Consider the following 18,857-nt stretch of genomic DNA (forward strand, 5'->3'; position numbering starts at 1 on the left):
GCACCATACCTCACAACAACAAGAGATCTGACATGACGTACGTATGATAACATCATGTTGCAGCAATACCACAGTGATGACTTTCTGATTTGGATTACTGGATAACAAGTGGGAAGCAGACTCATCCTGGCATGAATGATTTTGTACAAACATAACTGTAGCTCACCTCGCACTAATGGCATGACATCTGCGAAACTGAAGGTATTCACAACCACAGGGTTAGCCTCGCAGTTAGCCTGTTTCAAGGCTTTTTGGCAGAGCAGACCTGCAGAGCTGTTTTGGTATGCTATCAAATTTCAAAGCATGAGCCAACCTTTCAAAATGCAACGTCTTGAATTCACCTTTGAAGTGCTCCCCTTGGCTGACCTTACAGGTGAGCCAGGGCCTCATACTCGCTCCAGGCTGGCCACGCTCATTTTTGGTTAAACTAATAATGCACTGAAGTTTATCTACAGCTGTAGATATACTGGCCGTGTAACTCTGCACCAGCACACTTTTATTCTTTCCACGGCTATTTGGGGGCCGAGAGACAGTCTGTCCTTACATCATTCACACAGCACAGCTGATGCAAAGCCATAAATATCCCTCTGAGAAATGGAAAACCAAACCTGTAAGTATGTGGTCCCCCCGAAACGACTGCAGAGAAACACCTAGCACTAACTTACCTAAAAACATTGCTGCACTGATCACAACATAAGACATTCACATCCAACTAGCCACACAAGAAATGCTCCCCTGCGGGCCATCTATCAGTAAGTACTGAATTATTAATTCACCCTCTAACAAGGCCTCCTTTCCCTGAGTCTGCGTGTGCATGAGAGAGGAAGGCAATGTTTAAGAGTATACAAGCGATAAAGCAACAGATGGTATACGAGTCAGACAGAAGAACAGGAATGAAGGACTCGATGACACATCCAGCTGTGGTGGTTGAGAGACATTCACATATCTCCTCACTCTTATTGACTTGACATCATGTGCAGTTTCCTCTGAACATTTGATTTCAGTGTTGTGGCATGTGTTTGTCTATAGAAACCAGATGGTGCTCAGGAGGCTCGGTTATGGTATCATAATGTTTATGGAATCACGATGGCACGAGATCTGGGGCAGATATATGGAAAAACTCCTCAGAGGAATTGCAGGGCTGCCACATACTGGGGTGGACTGAATTGGAACAGCAATGAAATGGTGTTACGACGACATCATGCTTCCTAAATTTTATGCCTTTCCTTTTGAAAACAGGATGTTAGGGCAGACATGCAAAGAGAGATATAATTTTATTTAAGTATACTCCCGTCTTCTTAAGGTCATGAAAGTCCAGGGAAATTCAACAATAACAGTTGGCACAAAGGTTGTTTAGAAAAGAGGAAAGGCACTTTTTAGGCTGTTTCTAAAGGCAGATTAAAAGTCACAACAACTCCTGTCTTCCTGTCTCAAGATCTTCACAAACTTGCGGTGTGAAACAGTTATAATGACAGATGTCCTCAATTTGCTTCATGGGAAAAATGTACGATCCAGTGAGCATGGCCCACACTAAGGGATGAAGTCAGGATATCTCTGCTTACTATTTGACCTTTTTTTTAGATCTGTCTCTCACGAATCCCAAAACTTTCTCAAAGCACAATACTAAATTGCTGGAGGACCTCTTTAAATACCATTTGAATGCCAAGAAGATTAAATGCCCAACCATAATAGTAACGTCATTCCACCAATGCCAAGCAGCATTCAACCTTTATCCATGACAGACTGTGAGGAGCGTCTGGAGACACACACAGCTGTGCCCAGTGTCACTGTGTCTAGAGCTACAATGACTAATCAGTGAGTTAACTACTAAATTAACTGCCAACTTATTTGATAATTATTGAATCACTTTGAGTTATTTTTTATCCACATCTATCCAGACTTATGGCAGTAGAAAATGCTTCAAATATGAATGTTGCTGCAAAGAAACTACAAATTCTAAAACGTGGATGCTTCACACACAACTTTAACCTTTAGCAGATCTATACAATCAGCACAGTTGACGGTGGACACGCAAGGTTAGTGTCACCTATTCAGTATCTGACCAAATGCGTCCCCTTCTGTTCCTGATTTATGTTGTTAAATCATGGCCAGAAAAGTGTTTTTGCAGAATATTATGATGTCACAATGAAGTTGACCTTTGGGATATAAAATGTCAGCATTTCACCATATTATCTTATTAGCCATTTGTGAGAATTTTTGTCATAATTAGTGTGTGAATTCTTGAGTTATGGCCAAAAACATGTTTTGTGAAGTCACAGTGACCTTTGACCACTTAAATCTAATCAGTTCATTGTTGAATCCAAGTGGAAAAATGTGCCAAACATGATGACATTCCCTCGAGGCGTTCTTGAGATATTGTATTCAGGAGATTAAGCCAGATGGCCGGAGGATGGACAATCCCGCAAACATAAAATAGTCAAAATTCTGCTTCCAGCTTCTTCAATGTGAATACTTTCTGGTTTCTTTTCTACATCATAACAGCAAAGTGATTATCTTCAGCTTTTTTTTTCACCATTTTCTCACATTTTATAGACCAAACAGCTAATTGTTTTATTGAGAAAATAAACACATTAACAATAAAAAAAATCAGTTGTTGCAGCCCAACTGTGTCAGTTAGACAGAGATGTAACATTTCAATTATTTTAAAAACAAACGAAGCATGGGATTCATCGTCTTTTCTTTGGTTTTTCCTTATTTGGATGGTGAAGGGTCAAGAGCACTCTGTCCTGATTGGATATAAGTTTTTGTACTGACACAAGGCCAATAAAATGAAAGTGGGATATAAATAAAAAAAGAGTCAAAGTTGGAGTCAAATAAATGTTATGTAAAAAAAAATTTTTCAGCTGAAATTGGGTGTATATATATATTATGCCGAGGTCAAAAAGTTATTTTTCCTTTCACAGTGACTTAACAGTTTGTCTTGGCATGGTCCTCTATCCTCTGATCTCACTGGAAAAGTATTCCAGCGAGACTGAGGAAGTTCATCATATGCATTAGAAAAAGTGAGTGTGGAAGACATATTAGACACAGAGGGAGACAAGAGGATTGTCTGTTGGCACCGACAGGGTGGATACGAGAAAAATCCCAGGAATGCTGAGAAAGCATGACTTTTCAGGCTCGCAGACAGAGGAGGAAGGAAACAAGAGCATTCAGAGAGCATGGAAACCTATATACCAGCTCACTTACACACTGAAGGTTAGAAATCATCCACAACTTTACAAATTAATAGAAAGATACTCATTTACAGTCCAACAAAAACACTGATGTAGCTGATGTAAGTTCCAACTCAAATGAACTAACGAGCTCTGAATAAATCTCAACAACACTGTCAACTAATCTCTACAAAAAAAACACTTAAACGCATTGATCTTTCAGGAGTTATCACTTGCAATCTCTTTGCCTTGCAGCATTTTACTGAGCCTTTTGTGTCATCACTCCACATGTTCCTCATTGGGTAAATCGCTTCTAACCGACTGTCTCGGCTGAGATTCTTATCTCATCAGCTACAAACCAGTAAGGAAAGCCCGCCCATTAAAATGGTCCGATGCAAGCCAAGTGAGTGCGGGCCTGACTTTTCTTCCTGTTACTCAGGGATACTGTATATCTTTGAGGTTTACATCCCCTGGCTGGGCTGTTTTCATCCTCTGCGACTGTGTGATTCACTGTCCGGTCTTTTTATTACAATCACGAGGAGAGCCAACAGTCCCTGAGAAGTAAGGAGGGAAAACCTGTCACATCTTTATAACCCCTGTACCCAGAGGCCTGCTGGACTGCTGGAACAAGCCGCAAACATATTAGCCACTGACCAGTCGTTAAGGCTCCAGTCTTAGCAGTACTGGGCTTTTTTTCCCCTAGAATCGGAGCCATTATCAATTTCACACCAAACTGCTTAGATGAATCTGGGTCTAACAAAAATGTATAGCGAGACAGGCGGACTGCAACTAAGAAAATTATGTTCTTAACTAAGATAAGTCATTTTTCTGTCAGCGAGGAAATTAATCAGCATGCATAATGTACCTGGATTGCAGACAAACTGGCCTGAACAGACCAACGATTCAAGATAATTCAACTATAACTACTGACACACCCACTGATATTCACCCTAGCGTATGCCTTGCCAGTGAAGACTGAAACTCCGATATTCTACTAAGAATCCCGGTTTTGTTTCGTCAAATGTTTTACATCTGTTTGGTCTTTTATGGGAAGGAGAAAATGTTTCTTGTCATGAATCCAAGGGGAACATTGTGTTTCTGACAGCAATGCCTGCCAAAGAGCAGAAACAAGACATGTACTGACAAGGCTGGTGATAACTGCTGCCCTTGCCACAAGATTACGTCAGCTCCACAGACACCTCAATATGATGCTACTTATGACACAAAGTAGACTATGCTAATCAAACCAACATAAAATAATGCGGAATTTGTTTGCCGCTTTTGATTTAAACTCATATTAAAACTCTGACTTTTTCGCAGCTACAAAGAATGAATTTGAAGTGTCTGAAATACGTGTGGTAACCTCGTGAGGTCTGACCCAGATATAATTACTTATTAACTCCTAATTATCGCTAACATAGGAAACTGCAAATACTGAACTTAAGTGATGATTTCATAAATGTAAATCAGTCATTCATATATCACCCCAGCCTCTGAGGTAGCAATGTAACGTCAGTGGGAAGTGAGTGCATAATAGAGTAAGATCTGTGTGTGCAATAGCTGGCAGCAATGTTGGAATGATTTTATGTGTGCGCATGCGGTGTGTAGCTGCAAAGTGTGTGTCTGTGTGTGTTTGTCAGGCAAAGCAGCACTGCACTTATAAGGCCTGGAAAGTGGTTGCTGCTCTCTTCAATAGCAACAGTAGTTTATCGAGCATTTAAAATTCATTGAGTGACGCGGCAGAGAGCAGACATGGAGAGTACAAAGCACAGTGAAACAAACAGCATGTCCTTGTAACCAATTAAAACTAATAATCCAAAAGGTACTGCATGTTAAGATTGCCCAGATAAAGGTTGGTATATACACCATAAAAATGTGAGTGATAGGAAAATGAACATTACAGTCTACAGACAAAATCCTTCACCAGCCTAACAAAAGATGATATGCATATGCTCATGAGGGTTCATTACATGGAGATCAAGACTCCTAAACATTAACAAGACCTTCTAGGGTTTTTCATATATAAGCCTGGAGAAACATAAATTACTTAAATGGATGATCTTGAGCGCCATTTTTTAAGCAGATTGCAAACACATCAATGATTACCAGTGCAGAGAAGTACAAAAGCTGACTCCAATAACAAAATTCAAAGTTTCTTACCCTTGACACGGTGAGGGGCATGCTGAAGTCCTTGCCACCCTGCAGCCTGAAGCCCCAAGGCGCGGGGCCGCTGAGGGTTACAGAGTATACGTTCATAGCCTTGGGGGAAAGGAGGAGGAAACAGTGTCTTAATTAGTCAGAATGCCCGGAAAAGGTTTTCGAGGCCACACGTCCTTTTGTGCCTTATCCAAGCAGCCTAGCTGCTGGTTGACTTTGCTTCCAACACAAACACACACACAGAATTCCTCCTGCAAGTTCGATTTAAGACTTTTAAAGACTTTTTTCATCCCACAAGAAATTCAAGCCCAAACACATTAAACACATAAAAACAATGAGCATATTATATTATCATAAAAGTATCTGTTTGGTTTGTCTTGAAAAAAGTTTGTTCTTCTTTCATTTGAGTGGATGTTGTACATGTATATGAGTGTTGTTGGTTTATCTTCCCTGATCTGTGGGATGTTAAATTTGAAAACATTATTTAAAGAACAGATGGCACAATTTTTAGATTTTACAATGCAATGTCAGAAAAAAGCAATGCATAACATCCTACTTTGTGTGTCTTAGCATTTTTAAGGCTTTTGAAAGATTGATTTAAGACATATTAAAGCCAGTTAAGGACTTATTTATAGATTCATGACTTTAGTCTAATGCCTTTTAAGACTTTTTCAGGATCCACTGGAACCCTGCACACAGTCCACACAGCAACTCACACTGAAGTCGTTTTTTTTTTCACAGAAAATAATGTTATATATTGGAAAAGTTCTATTTTAACATAATCATGTTAAATTAATCAACATGTGTTGCATCATGATATCAGGTGATGACAGAAGCAGAGTCAAAGTGTAAAAAGTATACTGTAATGCAACAGATTACCACAGAAAACAGCATCAAAGATCTATAAGAACAACAGTGACATTTAACAGTCATCTTGCTACCAGAGTGAAAAAACTCTTTTTATTCAACATCTAATTTAACAATTTAAAGGAAACTATAATGAAACACTGAACCACTTGCCCACAACATACAACCTTTTTTTTACATAATTTGTACAGCTGTGAAACCATTAAAATAGCATCAAACAGCCATGCCAGAACAAATTCTTGACATACAATGGCAAGTCACTAAATAACAAGGTAATTTTAAATGTAACTTGAGACATTGGGCAATGTCACTTGCTCTTACTTGCGAGCTACAGCTGCACCTATAACCTCTATACCTGCACCCCTAACACACCTCCTGCTCCTCCCTCCTCAACCCTACCAGGTGTCACTGCTCTTCGTGACCCATGGCTAGCTTCCCAAGATGCCACCATGCAAACCTACCTTGTCCTCAAGGGTTGGCCTGTCGCCCAAACCTGAGAGAAAGCTAGAGTCAGTAAGCTAGGGCAAGCAGATTCTCTCTGTTGGCAAACCCTACCCCCGACACTGTCTGCGACACAGGCAAGCCCTAGCCTCTCCTCACTCCTCAGAGGCTATATAAGGAATGTAAAACTACACCAAACTATTTCAGCCCAACACCCACATGAGTCACAGAGAGGGGGTGGGGGGTGGAGGAGCACGGAGAGAGGTAACGTCAACTACCCCTATATTCTGACAAAAGCCTATTACATCAAAGTCAATAGGACTTTTTTAAGTGTACTTTAGAAGCAGCAGACAGCCACAAGTAAAGCAAAGCTTGGGGAATTCTACATTCCGTCTAGAGGGCATAAAACCCAGTGCCACCAAACCAGCAATTATATTTTAACAAGTTCTTAAAGGGACAGAAAAACTTACATACAGTATATAGTAAAAACTGAAGTGGGGCTCACAAATAACAGGACAAAAATAACAATATAGTCCTTGTCAAAAAATACTAAAGCACCAAGCCAAGTACCCTAAATGCATCCATTCACAAAACCTGCAAAATACAAAATAATAATAAATAAAATTTATTTTAGAAGTTTCAGTTTGCATCCCTTTGTTGTTTGTATGTGCGTGCACAAGACTGTCTAACTAAATGCATTCTCTAGATCACTTTTCTTATATTTAAGTCTCCTAAAGAGATGTCCAGGTGCCAATTAAATCTATTATAATACCAATTAAAAGATAGACAGCTGGCGACAATAAATGAAAGGACCCATAGCAGCAACAGGTAATGGAGGTTAGACTTTACAAGCACACTGCAAACTGATTATTTTGCTGCGTTTATCAAGATTAAAATAAAACAGTGGAAGCAACAGCATGGATCTGAATGCATTTCAGTTAATTTCATACCACTCTCTATATTAAACTGGAGAAATCATCTACCAAAGCCAATTAATGTGCTAGTAATGCCAGTGGTACTCAATCAAGTGACGCTGTCCCTGTTTATGGTGTTGCTATTTATAATCTATGGTGTCACTGTAATATTTCTACAGGAACGTGTGCTTTTAATGTGAAATTAAAGGCTAATGTCTTACAGCGTAATTATACGTTCATATAGCTTACTTTTAATTTATATCCGTGTGCCCAAGACAATCATATGCAAGAGATGATTTAAGACTGGAAACTGGTTAAACCACTGTTGTGCAAACCTTGAAAAAAAACATTCACAATAGAAGTAGCAGGAAGAGACACGAAAATGACTAACAAAGTAGTTTGCAGCGCTACAGAGCGATTGTGTTTGAGAGCAGCGAGCCAGAGACCATAAACTGCACTGTTAGAGCACAATACAGCCCCATACAATAACTGTGAAGAAGTTCAAAAAGTTAGTCCACACACGGAGGAATGCAGTGTAATGTTGGGACATAATGAATAAGCTTACCTCCTGGCCTTCGCTCTGTTCGCCAGACATCACGAGTCAGTCTACCGGATAAAAAACAAAGTCAATCGGTAAGAAGGCTAACTTTCGGACTTCCTTAAAGCGGACGTCAGGAAGCCACCGTGGATCCCCTTGGTGAGCTGCAGGATCATTCCCTCAAATTCTTTTTAGTAGCACTCGGCTGAAACGTCAGAAGTCACATGGGCCGCTGCTTCATTTCATAATCAGGCTGTGCGGCAGAGGAGGCCGTGCTCTGCAGACATCAGCCTGATCCGTATCAAGCATCACTTTTAATGCCACTCGTGTTTGATTTACTCTGCTACATTTGACAGATGTTGTTTTTAGGATACATTTTGTATGATGATGATGATCTTAAAAAAACGTTCCACTACCTTCTGAAAAGGCTTAGGCCTAGACGGACATTTTTGCAATTGAATTACTTTCAAAACCTACTTTAGCGTTATACAGATGGTTTTATATGATGCTTTTAAGTATTCTGATGACACAGAAAATAATAATTTCTATTTTTTATTATATTAAATTTACTGTTTTTCTTCAGATTTGACACTAGATTGTTATTATTTGTATTTATTTTGTTTATTTGTGTATTATATGAAGTAGACTTTTTTTCTTTTAGACTTTTATTGTATAACATTGTAGGATTGCAAACAGCAGCACTGCAAAATGTGGGATTTTTTTTTTGATGTGGCTGGCTGGCTCTGGAATTAGGTGGGCCAGGTGGTGTATCAAGGAAGCTCAGGAGGCAGAGGTCCGTGCAAAAAAAATAAATAAATTTATTAACAAAACTTGCAACAGAAACAGAAGAGCAAGGGTCCAGAGAAACATAGTGAAAAAAATGACTGAGGCAAAATCAATTGAAAAAGAAAAAACACACCCTCTCAGCAAGCTGCAAACAAATCATCCACCATCCAGTCAATTCACTGGTATCCCACTAACCCCTGCTGGCCCCACCCTAATTGGACTCATCCACTGCAGAGGGGCGGGGTACACCAGGAGAGGAAAATAACAATCAAGCGTATCCTAGAGGTCAACATCAGTATTTAGCTGGCAAAACTTATACAGGTACACCAGAATCCCTTCATTGCTATCCCTACGATGATCCACACTCCCCACATCCTCTGTTTGTCACCAGGGCTTGATCACAGCCACAGCCAGAGGAACTCAGGCTGCTGAGCCCTCCACCTCTCTCAGCCCAGCAACAATCACAACTCACAACAGCCCTGTATACTCAGGCAGAGAGCAGCTGGATGAGAGAGGGAGCGATGCATCGTCATATTTCAAAATAATTCCAGCTTAAGTCTGACTAAAATGAGACCAAAACAAAGTCTTCTGTAGAAGTCTGAAGAAGTCATTTTCCACTGCTGAACATTTGACTGTTCAGATGTTGTGGCGCTGAAAGGAAAAGCTGCTGTCTGTCTGCCTCTGTCACTGCGCTGCGCTGTCACCTCGCTGCGATCCATCGATCAGCTGTTACGCAGAAAGCTGGCACACAGTCTATATTCAGGCACGTTTCCTATAAACAAAGCAGTAACAATTTTCATTTTCAGTATCAACTCTCTAACCAGCTGCTGCATGTTGGATGTTCAGTAAAACACAGGACACACAGTGGTAAGAACTGTGCGCCACAGACAGTGCACTGGGTTTGTGCATTTTGTGCACCTCCAACATCATGATCCCCAGGTCAGTTTGACACTATCACCTGATTGTTTTATCTTAACCGTCTTCTTCCTTTGTTTCTTTTTGTGCTACATAGCGCCACTAAGCTTAGTAGACAGAGAGCTGCCTCCACCCGACTGAGTGTAATTAAACATTCGAGCTGTGCGCATGCGTGTTGGGGCAAGGCCCCGCGTGAGCAGACGAGAATTGACAGAGCAGAGACCGAAACATTAATTAGATAAATAACATAAGCATATTTAGTATACTCAATGAAAAACATAGCCTAGACTTATTCTATATGAAAAGTGATCTTCGATGACTTTGTTGTGATTTGGCGCCACACACAGGCCTAAAATAAAATGTATTTGACTTTTCAGGGGGGGTGAGGGATGCGATGGTGCCTGGCCTTGATGGTTTAAATAGTAATAACTGTAATAACTGTCAAGACTAAAATACATAAGAAAAGAATAAATTGTGGGGTTGTTAAACTCCTTGCCTACCCACCAACGGGTCTCCGCAATCCGCTTCAGTGTCCGGCTGGTCCCCCACATTAGTATCATGCTCAAAAAATACCTCCTTCTTGCCGCCACATTCTGGCTCTTTTCCAAAGAGGCGAGTGTGGAAAAAAAGCTGAAATTGAGGAAATATTTTTCCATATTTTCAGCTCCCTGTTGGGCTTTTCTCTCTTTGCCTTCCCTTTTGTTGCTCCACTGGTCCGCCATTTTTTTCTGTCTATGTTCTGCTATGAGGAGAATGAATGACTCTGCATTCAGTCTTGGTGCTTTCCAATTCTCATGGTCAGATGACTTATCGTCATCATCACAGGCACAGCAACAAAGCAATCATAAAACTTTTGTTATTATCAAATAAAGTAATTGCGTGAATGTATTCATATTTCAACACAGATACTAGCAAAAAGTTATGTATCTGTCTGTTTTCTTGTTGTTGTTGGGTTTTTTATAAAGAAGCAGCAAAGGCTGGATGCTATATTTGGTGGGGTTTGGAGCTCATCTAGAGTTTGGAGGCCCCCGGGCACCGGCCCAATCGGCCCAGTGGTTAATCCGTGCTTGGGTATACTATGAAGCCAGTTCAACAAGTCCAGGCCCTCTTTGACCGAGCTGCCGCATTTACTGTGAAATTAATGTTATCCTGATAAATATATATGTATACTAATTATATCTAAATGCATATGAGGAAAACTTAAGGTGTTGACATGTGTGTGATATTTTAATAAGTACAACTGTGTTTTAATATTTTGACAGTAATTAAAATGTCTGCTGCATTTTGTGAATAGAGTAGAGAAGAATAGAATAGAATAGAATAGAATAGAATAGAATAGAATAGAATAGATCTTTATTGTCCACCAGGGTGGAAATTTGTCTTCAGCCCACTGAACACAGAGGCCAACACAATAAAAAGCAGACAAGCAGTTTGTAAAACAAACACATAAACAGGTCATTAGAAACACTTAACACATTAAATCAGTTCATATCACTGTCAGTCTGTGGTTTAAAACTCATCAGTCACTTTGTCGAGTTAAGAATATTGATGGCACCTGGGATGACATATGCTAGATAAAGCTCATATTTTAGAAGTAACAGAACCATTCAAAACATCAGTTTGAGATGATACTGTAGCGAGGCCGTTTCTAGGCATGGACCTCTGCCCCACTCACGCAAAACGTAGGCATCTTTAGCACCAAATAGTTCTCATCACTTTGAGTGGTTATTGTCACTAAAACACGGATAATAAATTTGCTTTGCTTAGGGACCACTTTTGCAAAATGATGATAGGCCAGAGGCCAGTCTCAGCAGCCCATACATTTCTACAATTTTGGATTTTAGGACATTTCTCGGATTTTAGGCCTCTTTTTTTTTTTTTTTTTTTTAGGATTTAGGATGTTTCTAAGATTTTAGGACATTTTTAGGATTTTAGGCTTTTTTTTTAGGAGGACATCTCAAGGATTTGAGGACATTTCCAAGATTTTAAGACTTTTCTAGAACTTCAGGACATTTCTAGGATTTTAGGATTTTTCTACAATTTTAAGACATTAGGGGCTTTGCTAGGACCTCTGTCAGTGGGTGCGGGGAATCCTCCACTGGCACTTTTTTTTAAAAAAAAATAAACAAGCTCTATTTTGTTGCTGTTTTATTCACTCTAGCACCATGTATACAAAAAGTACAAAACAATTCCCAGTGTGAATTACTTTATTTTTATTGTAAATTAAGAAATTGTTGGGGACCTACCCGGCACCCTATCGAGGGCCTGATTATGCCCGCGGGCCGTAAACTGAGTATCATTGCAATAGTGCATCAAAACGCACAAAATTGGGCTTGTTTATCAAAAAAGAAAAGAACTACTGAGGTCAGGTCTAAGCCTCAAATATCCTCAGACACCTAAAAAGATGCTTATTTACCTCTGAATAAAAACATTAGAAAATACAGTCCTACACAGTAACTCATATTACCAACCAACATCTCTTACCCCCTTTGGTGAATGAATGAGGGCCTGGCGAAGAGGTGCAGCCGACAGCCGGCAGATGGAGACAGACTGTAACAAAAGGAAATGGTACCTTAGGGTGCTGCCCTGCTCCATCATCACTGTGGCTGGAGCAAGTGAAGAAATCATGAATCATCACTAAAGGCCTTAACTCGAAGCTTAGATTGTTCATTACATACGACTCATCTGTTAGCCCCGTGCCCCGCAGCTGTCTGCTCTCAATTGGGTGATATTCGAGGAAAATATTGAAGTTTTTTATATTGACGTAAAATCGGTGGCCTAATTTTGGAGCTTTGACGTTAGCTAGCTAAACCCAAGCTCAGTTAAACTTGTAAACACTTTTGTAAAAGATGGCTGACAACGGCGCACACCCGGCTGAAGAGGACCCAGCTGCAGCCTTCCTGGCCCAGCAGGAGAGTGAGATAGCGGGGATAGAAAACGACGGCGAGGGCTTTGGGGCGCTGGAGGGAGCGGACGACCAACCGCCGTCTCAACCGGCGCCGGCCAACTACGGCAAGTTTGTGACTGAGCTAATGTCAGCTAGCAAGCGATATAGCTATCTGAAGCTAGCTAATATGTCTACCGGTACTCCTACAGGACTGGTTGTAGTTAGGAAGCAGTGACACGATCATTATACGTGTACAATAAATAAAATAAAATAGCTGCAGTTAGCTGTTACAGTTGCATACATACAATCAAACTAAATGAAAGTTAGCATTTTAGCTTAGCTAACGTTAGCTGGCGTTTGTTTGCACACTGACAGCGTACGTTAGTATACGTTAGTAAACGTTAGTAACAGCACTTCCTCCTGACGTTGTAACGTTAAAGATGTCAAACTGTGCAATTTAGCGTTTATTATAACACTGATAACAGCAAAGCAATAAGTTAAGGCTAAATAAAGTAACGTAGTGTAGCTAACTATCTACACTTTTCCGGAAAAACCTGTCCCGTTACCTAACAAAGCTGCATGGGCAACACAAGTGCATAAACAGGTGCTGCTGCATTTCTAAAGGTCTTACCTGTAACGTTTATAAAGTGATAAAGTGACAGTCGCAGTTAACTCAGGTGACGAGGAAGGGCAGCTAGCTGGAAAACTCAAATAGGTGTCTTTTTAAATTAATCTTTGTTTTCTTGTAACAATGTTAGACGGTTTCGAAGAGGAGCCTGCCACAGTGAACGGAGATCTGTTTCAGGTGAGCTTGATTAAATTATGCTTATCTCTTTGTATGTGTGTGTTTTTGTTTTAATCTGAAAACAATCTAAACCTTTGAAACCTGGGCGAATTGCACTGATTTATTCAATGGCATGGGAAGAAGGCAATGAGGTACTTACGTGTAATTAGTAGTAGTTACTGTGAAAGTAATTTGCCCTTTGCCTTTGATCAGTATTTATGAGAGGGGATGGGGTTGTGCAGAAGAGGGGAAGGCATGTCAAATATTTTTTAAGCACTGAGGTAGGATTTATGGGTTTTTTATATTGGCTTAGAGGAAGTGCATACAACTATAAATCACCATATTTATTTGAAAGAAAACATATCTTCTGAACTCGGTGTGTTTTCCTGAAAAATTACACCATTGAAAAACACTGTTTGACATGTCTCATTTAAAATATTGTCAAAAATAAACCATTAGCACTAACTAACCAGCATGCACGACAAGAGTGGAAAAACCGAGGCTTTTTTCATCTCAACTATTTATTTTCAAAAATAAAACAACACGTTTTTTAAATTGGTTTATGGTAGAGCTTAGATTTTAAAAAGCTCCGGTTTTATTTTTAACTTATTTTATCTAATTTATTGTAGAGGGAGAGCATTTTCTTCAAGTTACTCAGGGAGGCTTCAGGAAAAATATTTATAGCTTCGGTAAAGGTTTAAAAAGGGACTTTTTTCTTTTCCCTTTTTAAACCCTTCCTGAAGCTATAAATATTTTCCTGGGGCCCACCGCAGCACCCCCCCTCCTCTGATGAATAAAGAACAGTTCCTTATTTTTAGTTGTAATATTTCTGTAGTGGCATTCCTGCATATTATGGGGATGGGTACATATTAGATCTTATATTAGATATTGGATCAAATATCTAGTTGATTATAATGGAGTAAATGTTTTATGTCCTTCAAAAGGAGTCCAATGGCCCAACAGACAACTATGCAGCCATCGCCCAGGTGGATATTCAGAGGCAAGAGCCAGAGAGTTTACGCAAGTGGAGGGAGGAGCAGAAGACACGCCTTGAAGCATTAGGTGAGCAAAGATATCATACTATGTTATACACGTTCTTCTTAGCAGCTGTAATAAGTCACTGCATCTGTCATGCATCTTTATGCAGTCTGCCTTTAAGAAAAATAAAGTAGCATGACTAATTGTGTCTCGCTTAGACCTTCTTTTTTTTTTTGAGGACTTTCTGACTTTGTTTTTCTCCGATGTTGCTCCCTTACTAGACTCAGCATCCAAGGCAGCAGAGGCAGAGTGGAGAGAGAAAGCCAAAAAGGAGCTGGAGGACTGGCACGTACACCAGAATGAGCAGATGGAGAAGAACAAGGCCAACAACAGGTTAGTGTCTGACATGTCCCCTGTTAATATGCAGAGAAGTAACAGTTGGTTTATCATAATCATGTGATGATGCTTTAATCGCTACACCAGACACATTTTATTCAGATTTGCAGCTCAAGTGTTGTGTTGACAGATTGTAATTTTTCTTGGAAGAAACCAAAGGTTGTTTTTACTGTGTATGTCTGTGTATGTGGCGACAGGAACAGGAAATTAACAAGACTTAATAATATTTGGTGAAGTTATAGATTTTTTTATGAGCTGATATTTTTAATGATCAATGTGGAAAAACTGAAGCACTTGTATTGGCCTGATTGCGCCAAGTGATTTAATGTCGGCGAATTTGGTGTTAGGTAACCGTTTGATGTTAAAAATTGTTGCACATCAAATTAAAGCTATAATAACCATTCTGAAAAATAACTTTTGTCATATTTTCTGAAACTGTCACTCCATTCACACCTTACCTAATAAGACAGATAATCTGTTAGAAGAAATCACATTCCTCTTCCAATTCTGCTGCCTTGTAGCCTTTTTAATGGCCTTAACGTAAGTTAATGAAAGCAACCAATCAGAGCCGAGAGTCTCTTAACACAGCTGTCCGTGACTCTGTGAACTTCGGTGCAATTGTCAAACCAGGCAGCGCCACTTTAAAAGGAATCAGGATTCTGTGACTGCATAGCCTATGTCTTGCCTCGAATGTTTTCAGAAACATATTTTAGTTTACTGTTTAGCTGCAAAGTGATAAAGGTTTGCTCCTGTCGGTGAGCAGTGTTTCCAGCATTGCCGATGGGTTTGCAAGCGTTCTCATTTTACAGCTAAACAGTACACTAAAATATGCTATGGCCTCAAATGTTTTCAGAAACATATTTCAGTGCACTGTTTCGCGTTAAAATGAGAAAGTTCAGCTGCCATGCTGAAAAACAATTTAACTAAAACAAAGCACTGCCCAGTGACTGGAGCAACCATTCTCATTTTACAGATTAACAGTTAGGTAAAATATGTTTCTAAAAATATTTGAGAAGAGAGATGTGTAATGCAGCAACAGAATCCTGATTCATAGCTTGGTAACAGTTCATGGGCAATGATTGGCATGACTGACAGCTGCGTTAGGGACTCCTTGGCTCTGATTGGTTGTTTTAGTTGAGCCGTGGTAGATTCTAGCAAATGTCATCAGAAGCAGTTGGAAGAGGAGGAGGGACGTTACTATTTTTTCGCAGATTTTCTGTCTCGTACTTCTTTCAGAATAAAGTGACAGTTTCAGTTAATATGACAAAAGGTATTTTTCATAAAAGTGACAAACTGTAGCTGTAAAGATTGATATGTTAGCCTGGTTGCAGTCGTGTTTGTTATACTTCCAAAAACATTGCAACTTTGCAGCCTTTCCTTTTTCTTGACCAAGCTAACCCCATTCTTGTCTCACACTTTCCAACAGACTCTGTCCAAGTCTGGCACGGTATCACTCTGCATCTGTGGCTCTAGTTTTGGCCAGTTTCTTCCCCTGTTGTCCATAAAAGCATTGAGAGACAATCCTCTGATGAGATATTAGTCTAAAGCTGTGTGTCCAGCGCGCCTGGAAAACACAACAGGAAGCTGGCGCACTAGAAGGAATGCAAACAGCTGAGATCAAATGTCACAGATTTCATCCATGCTACAGCCTAGCACCGAAGCAGACTGTAGCTGTCTGAAATGCTTTGCCATTCTGAAAGCATGTTTACTGGCAACAGAGTACCACAGCCAACTGCAAGATTGTATTCAGTCGACTTTGAACCTTTCATTTCCACCTCATAAGAACTGTTTCTCAGTCGCTTGCATAATCCTGATGCAGATTCTAACTTTTCTCTGCTTGTTATTTTGACACTGAAACTGTTCTCCTTTCTCCTTTTTTCCTGCTGTCTTGGCCTTGCCTGTGTACTAGGATTGCTGACAAGGCTTTCTACAAACAGCCTAACTCTGATGTTATAGGCTTTGTGTAGGTTTAGATCTCTTACGCTTTTTAATGTTGTATGCCCCACCCCAGGAATCACCAGTAACTGATTTTCTCCTGATGCATGCCCAAACTCTTAAATTACCAGTCTGTTTTTTTGGGGTTTTTTTTTTGGTATTTGGTATTTCTTGCATTTTTTATTTGATTATTACAAAAGCCATAGGTTGTAATTAATATTGAACATCTCCAACAAAGTGAATGACTGGTATGAAGAAACGCATGTGTATTTTTTGCATGGTGCTGTTCATGTGATTGGACTTTGTGGTTGAGCACCGCGCTTGGCTCACACGCATTTGCCGTTACGGAAACTCTTCTGAAATCCCTTCAATGTTGCGACTCATTCCTATCTTCCCCTCCACCTGCAGAGCATCAGAGGAGGCGTTCCTCGCAGAGAGTGATGGCGACAGCCCAGGATCTGAATGGGAGAGAGTAGCCCGTCTCTGCGACTTCAATCCGAAAACCAACAAACAGGCAAAGGATGTTTCTCGAATGCGTTCTGTCCTCATCTCTCTTAAACAGACGCCTCTAGTTCGCTAGAGGAGGTCGCAGGGAGGATTTTGTTCTAGAAACATTGCCTTTTTTCAGTTTTAACCTCACATTGCATCAGACAAGTTTGTACGCCCTTTTTCCATAAAATACCCGGTATGTTTATAACCTTTCTTGATGCCTACTATATTGAAATAATTAACCCCACTCTCTTATGAGGAGATGAAGGACTGCTCTGTTGTTACGACATCCTTTAGACTGGTCAGTTTTATCACTGCTACCCTTAAGAAAATATTGTTACTGTAAGTTAAAAACTTTCCTTCCCCTTTAACTTATAAATTGTTATTAGGTCAGTTTTATTGCATGCCTCTGCCAATATTTTGGATGCACAATTTTTAGTTGTTTTATAAACTAGCATTTTGGTCAATGTCAAACACTTTTTAAGCACTATTGCATATTAGATTGTAACCACTTATGCCTCTCATCAAATGTAGAAATATCAACACAAAGTCTGTTCACATTTGTTGTATTATATCCCTCATTACCATATTTAACGTAGCTAGCATATTTTTCGCTTTCAATCGCATAAGCTTGTGGCCTTGTTGATGTAGCTCTTACTCCAGTTTGAGTATTTAGCCAGATGGATTTCCTCTTCAATTAGGCAAAAAAATCATCAAAAAATCACAACCAAAGATTTCTGCTGTCATCTAAATTTTCAGATTTCACATGATTAACAGTGATTTCTCATTTCAGTGATTTTATCAGCAGAGGTTTTTTGCACCATTTCCGTGTTACACCAATATTTTTTAGATTTGTTTTCAATTAATAAGGTGTCAATTTCAAAAGTAATGTCTGCACAGTGTTTCACATGTTGCCTATTTGGACATAATGAATACTGAAACAAGTGAATGTTAAAAGGGAACTGGAAAATAAAAAAACAGTGGAGTATAATCACCGAAATTAGTTCGTCCGTACATGTTTCTCAGCTAAGACTGTTGCCATCTAAATGCCCTGGAGATAATCACTCGAATTTGAGTTTGTCCAGTTGATGTGTGAGGAGCTGGAACGATGCGTGGCCCAGTGCCATCATCCAGCTTTGCATACTCTCAGACGCAGGATGCTTAACGCTGTGCTACTGCGAAATTAGTGTTTGGGGAATTTACCCTAGTTTAAGCATTTCAATGTTAAATTCGGACAACATGGAAAGCCCAAAAAGCAAGAACTTGTTTCCAGGTGCACAGCCACCACGTTTCTGGATGGGTAAAGTGATTCTACAAAGTGCTGTCACGTTCCTAAAACAACATTTTAAGTTATCCTACAGAAGGATTTGAGGGAAGTTAAAGGTCTGAGTATCAGAGGTGGACACTGGGACTGGGCCCATCTTGTGTCTAAAAAAAAACTCCTTGCATTTAGATCCCCTCACCCAGGCCATTAATATAAAAACTGTGTTGAATTTCCCTGCTGATTTTTTAAAGTAACCTGTTAAATAAAGGTTGTATAAGGAGGAGTAGATGTCCCCTGAACACAGTTGTGAGTGTGATGCTTTATCTCAAACAC

General features: G+C 39.8%; 2 protein-coding genes and 1 long non-coding RNA gene across 6 annotated transcripts in view; 1 reads left to right on the forward strand and 2 right to left on the reverse strand.

The window, feature by feature from the left end:
* The window catches only part of pdlim7 (PDZ and LIM domain 7), a 58,783-nt gene extending 50,487 nt beyond the window's left edge, over window positions 1-8,296 (reverse strand). The window contains exons 1-2 of one of the 2 annotated variants that reach the window (XM_088081240.1): window positions 8,118-8,296; window positions 5,334-5,432 (exon numbers count right to left, since the gene is read on the reverse strand). In XM_088081240.1, coding sequence (XP_087937366.1) covers window positions 5,334-5,432; window positions 8,118-8,147 — 129 coding nt within the window. In that variant the 5' untranslated portion in view covers window positions 8,148-8,296. Of the gene's footprint in view, window positions 1-5,333; window positions 5,433-6,658; window positions 6,818-8,117 lie in introns of those variants that run through there. The other variant, XM_088081241.1, reaches the window with a different exon arrangement.
* Window positions 8,297-8,789: 493 nt separating this feature from the next.
* Window positions 8,790-13,450, reverse strand: LOC121947860 (uncharacterized). The gene is made up of 3 exons (XR_006106114.2): window positions 13,310-13,450; window positions 12,276-12,341; window positions 8,790-9,648 (listed from the first exon to the last, which is right to left on the reverse strand). It is a non-coding gene; the product is annotated as an uncharacterized LOC121947860 (long non-coding RNA).
* Window positions 12,402-18,823, forward strand: cltb (clathrin, light chain B). Of its 3 annotated transcripts, none has more exons than XM_088081243.1 (6): window positions 12,402-12,803; window positions 13,437-13,483; window positions 14,407-14,524; window positions 14,722-14,833; window positions 16,263-16,283; window positions 17,180-18,823. In XM_088081243.1, the coding sequence occupies exons 1-6, from the start codon at window positions 12,641-12,643 to the stop codon at window positions 17,349-17,351; spliced, it is 633 nt and encodes a 210-aa protein (XP_087937369.1). In that variant the 5' UTR covers window positions 12,402-12,640; the 3' UTR covers window positions 17,352-18,823. The 3 variants fall into 3 exon arrangements, with proteins under 3 accessions (XP_087937369.1, XP_087937368.1, XP_042348948.2); XM_088081242.1 differs by lacking the exon at window positions 16,263-16,283 and adding an exon at window positions 16,746-16,799; XM_042493014.2 differs by lacking the exon at window positions 16,263-16,283 and having other exon boundaries at window positions 12,409-12,803.
* Window positions 18,824-18,857: the final 34 nt, after the last annotated feature.

Source organism: Plectropomus leopardus, chromosome 8 (genome assembly GCF_026936395.1).
Source record: "Plectropomus leopardus strain MGB_pleo_1.0 chromosome 8, ASM2693639v1, whole genome shotgun sequence".
NCBI lineage: Eukaryota > Metazoa > Chordata > Actinopteri > Perciformes > Serranidae > Plectropomus > Plectropomus leopardus.

Coding starts and splice junctions, on each gene's coding strand:
- cltb (XM_088081242.1), top strand. CDS start 12,641: ATGGCTGACAACGGCGCACACCCGGCTGAAGAGGACCCAGCTGCAGCC. Junction 12,804..13,436: donor ACCGGCGCCGGCCAACTACG/GCAAGTTTGTGA, acceptor TAACAATGTTAG/ACGGTTTCGAAGAGGAGCCT. Junction 13,484..14,406: donor TGAACGGAGATCTGTTTCAG/GTGAGCTTGATT, acceptor GTCCTTCAAAAG/GAGTCCAATGGCCCAACAGA.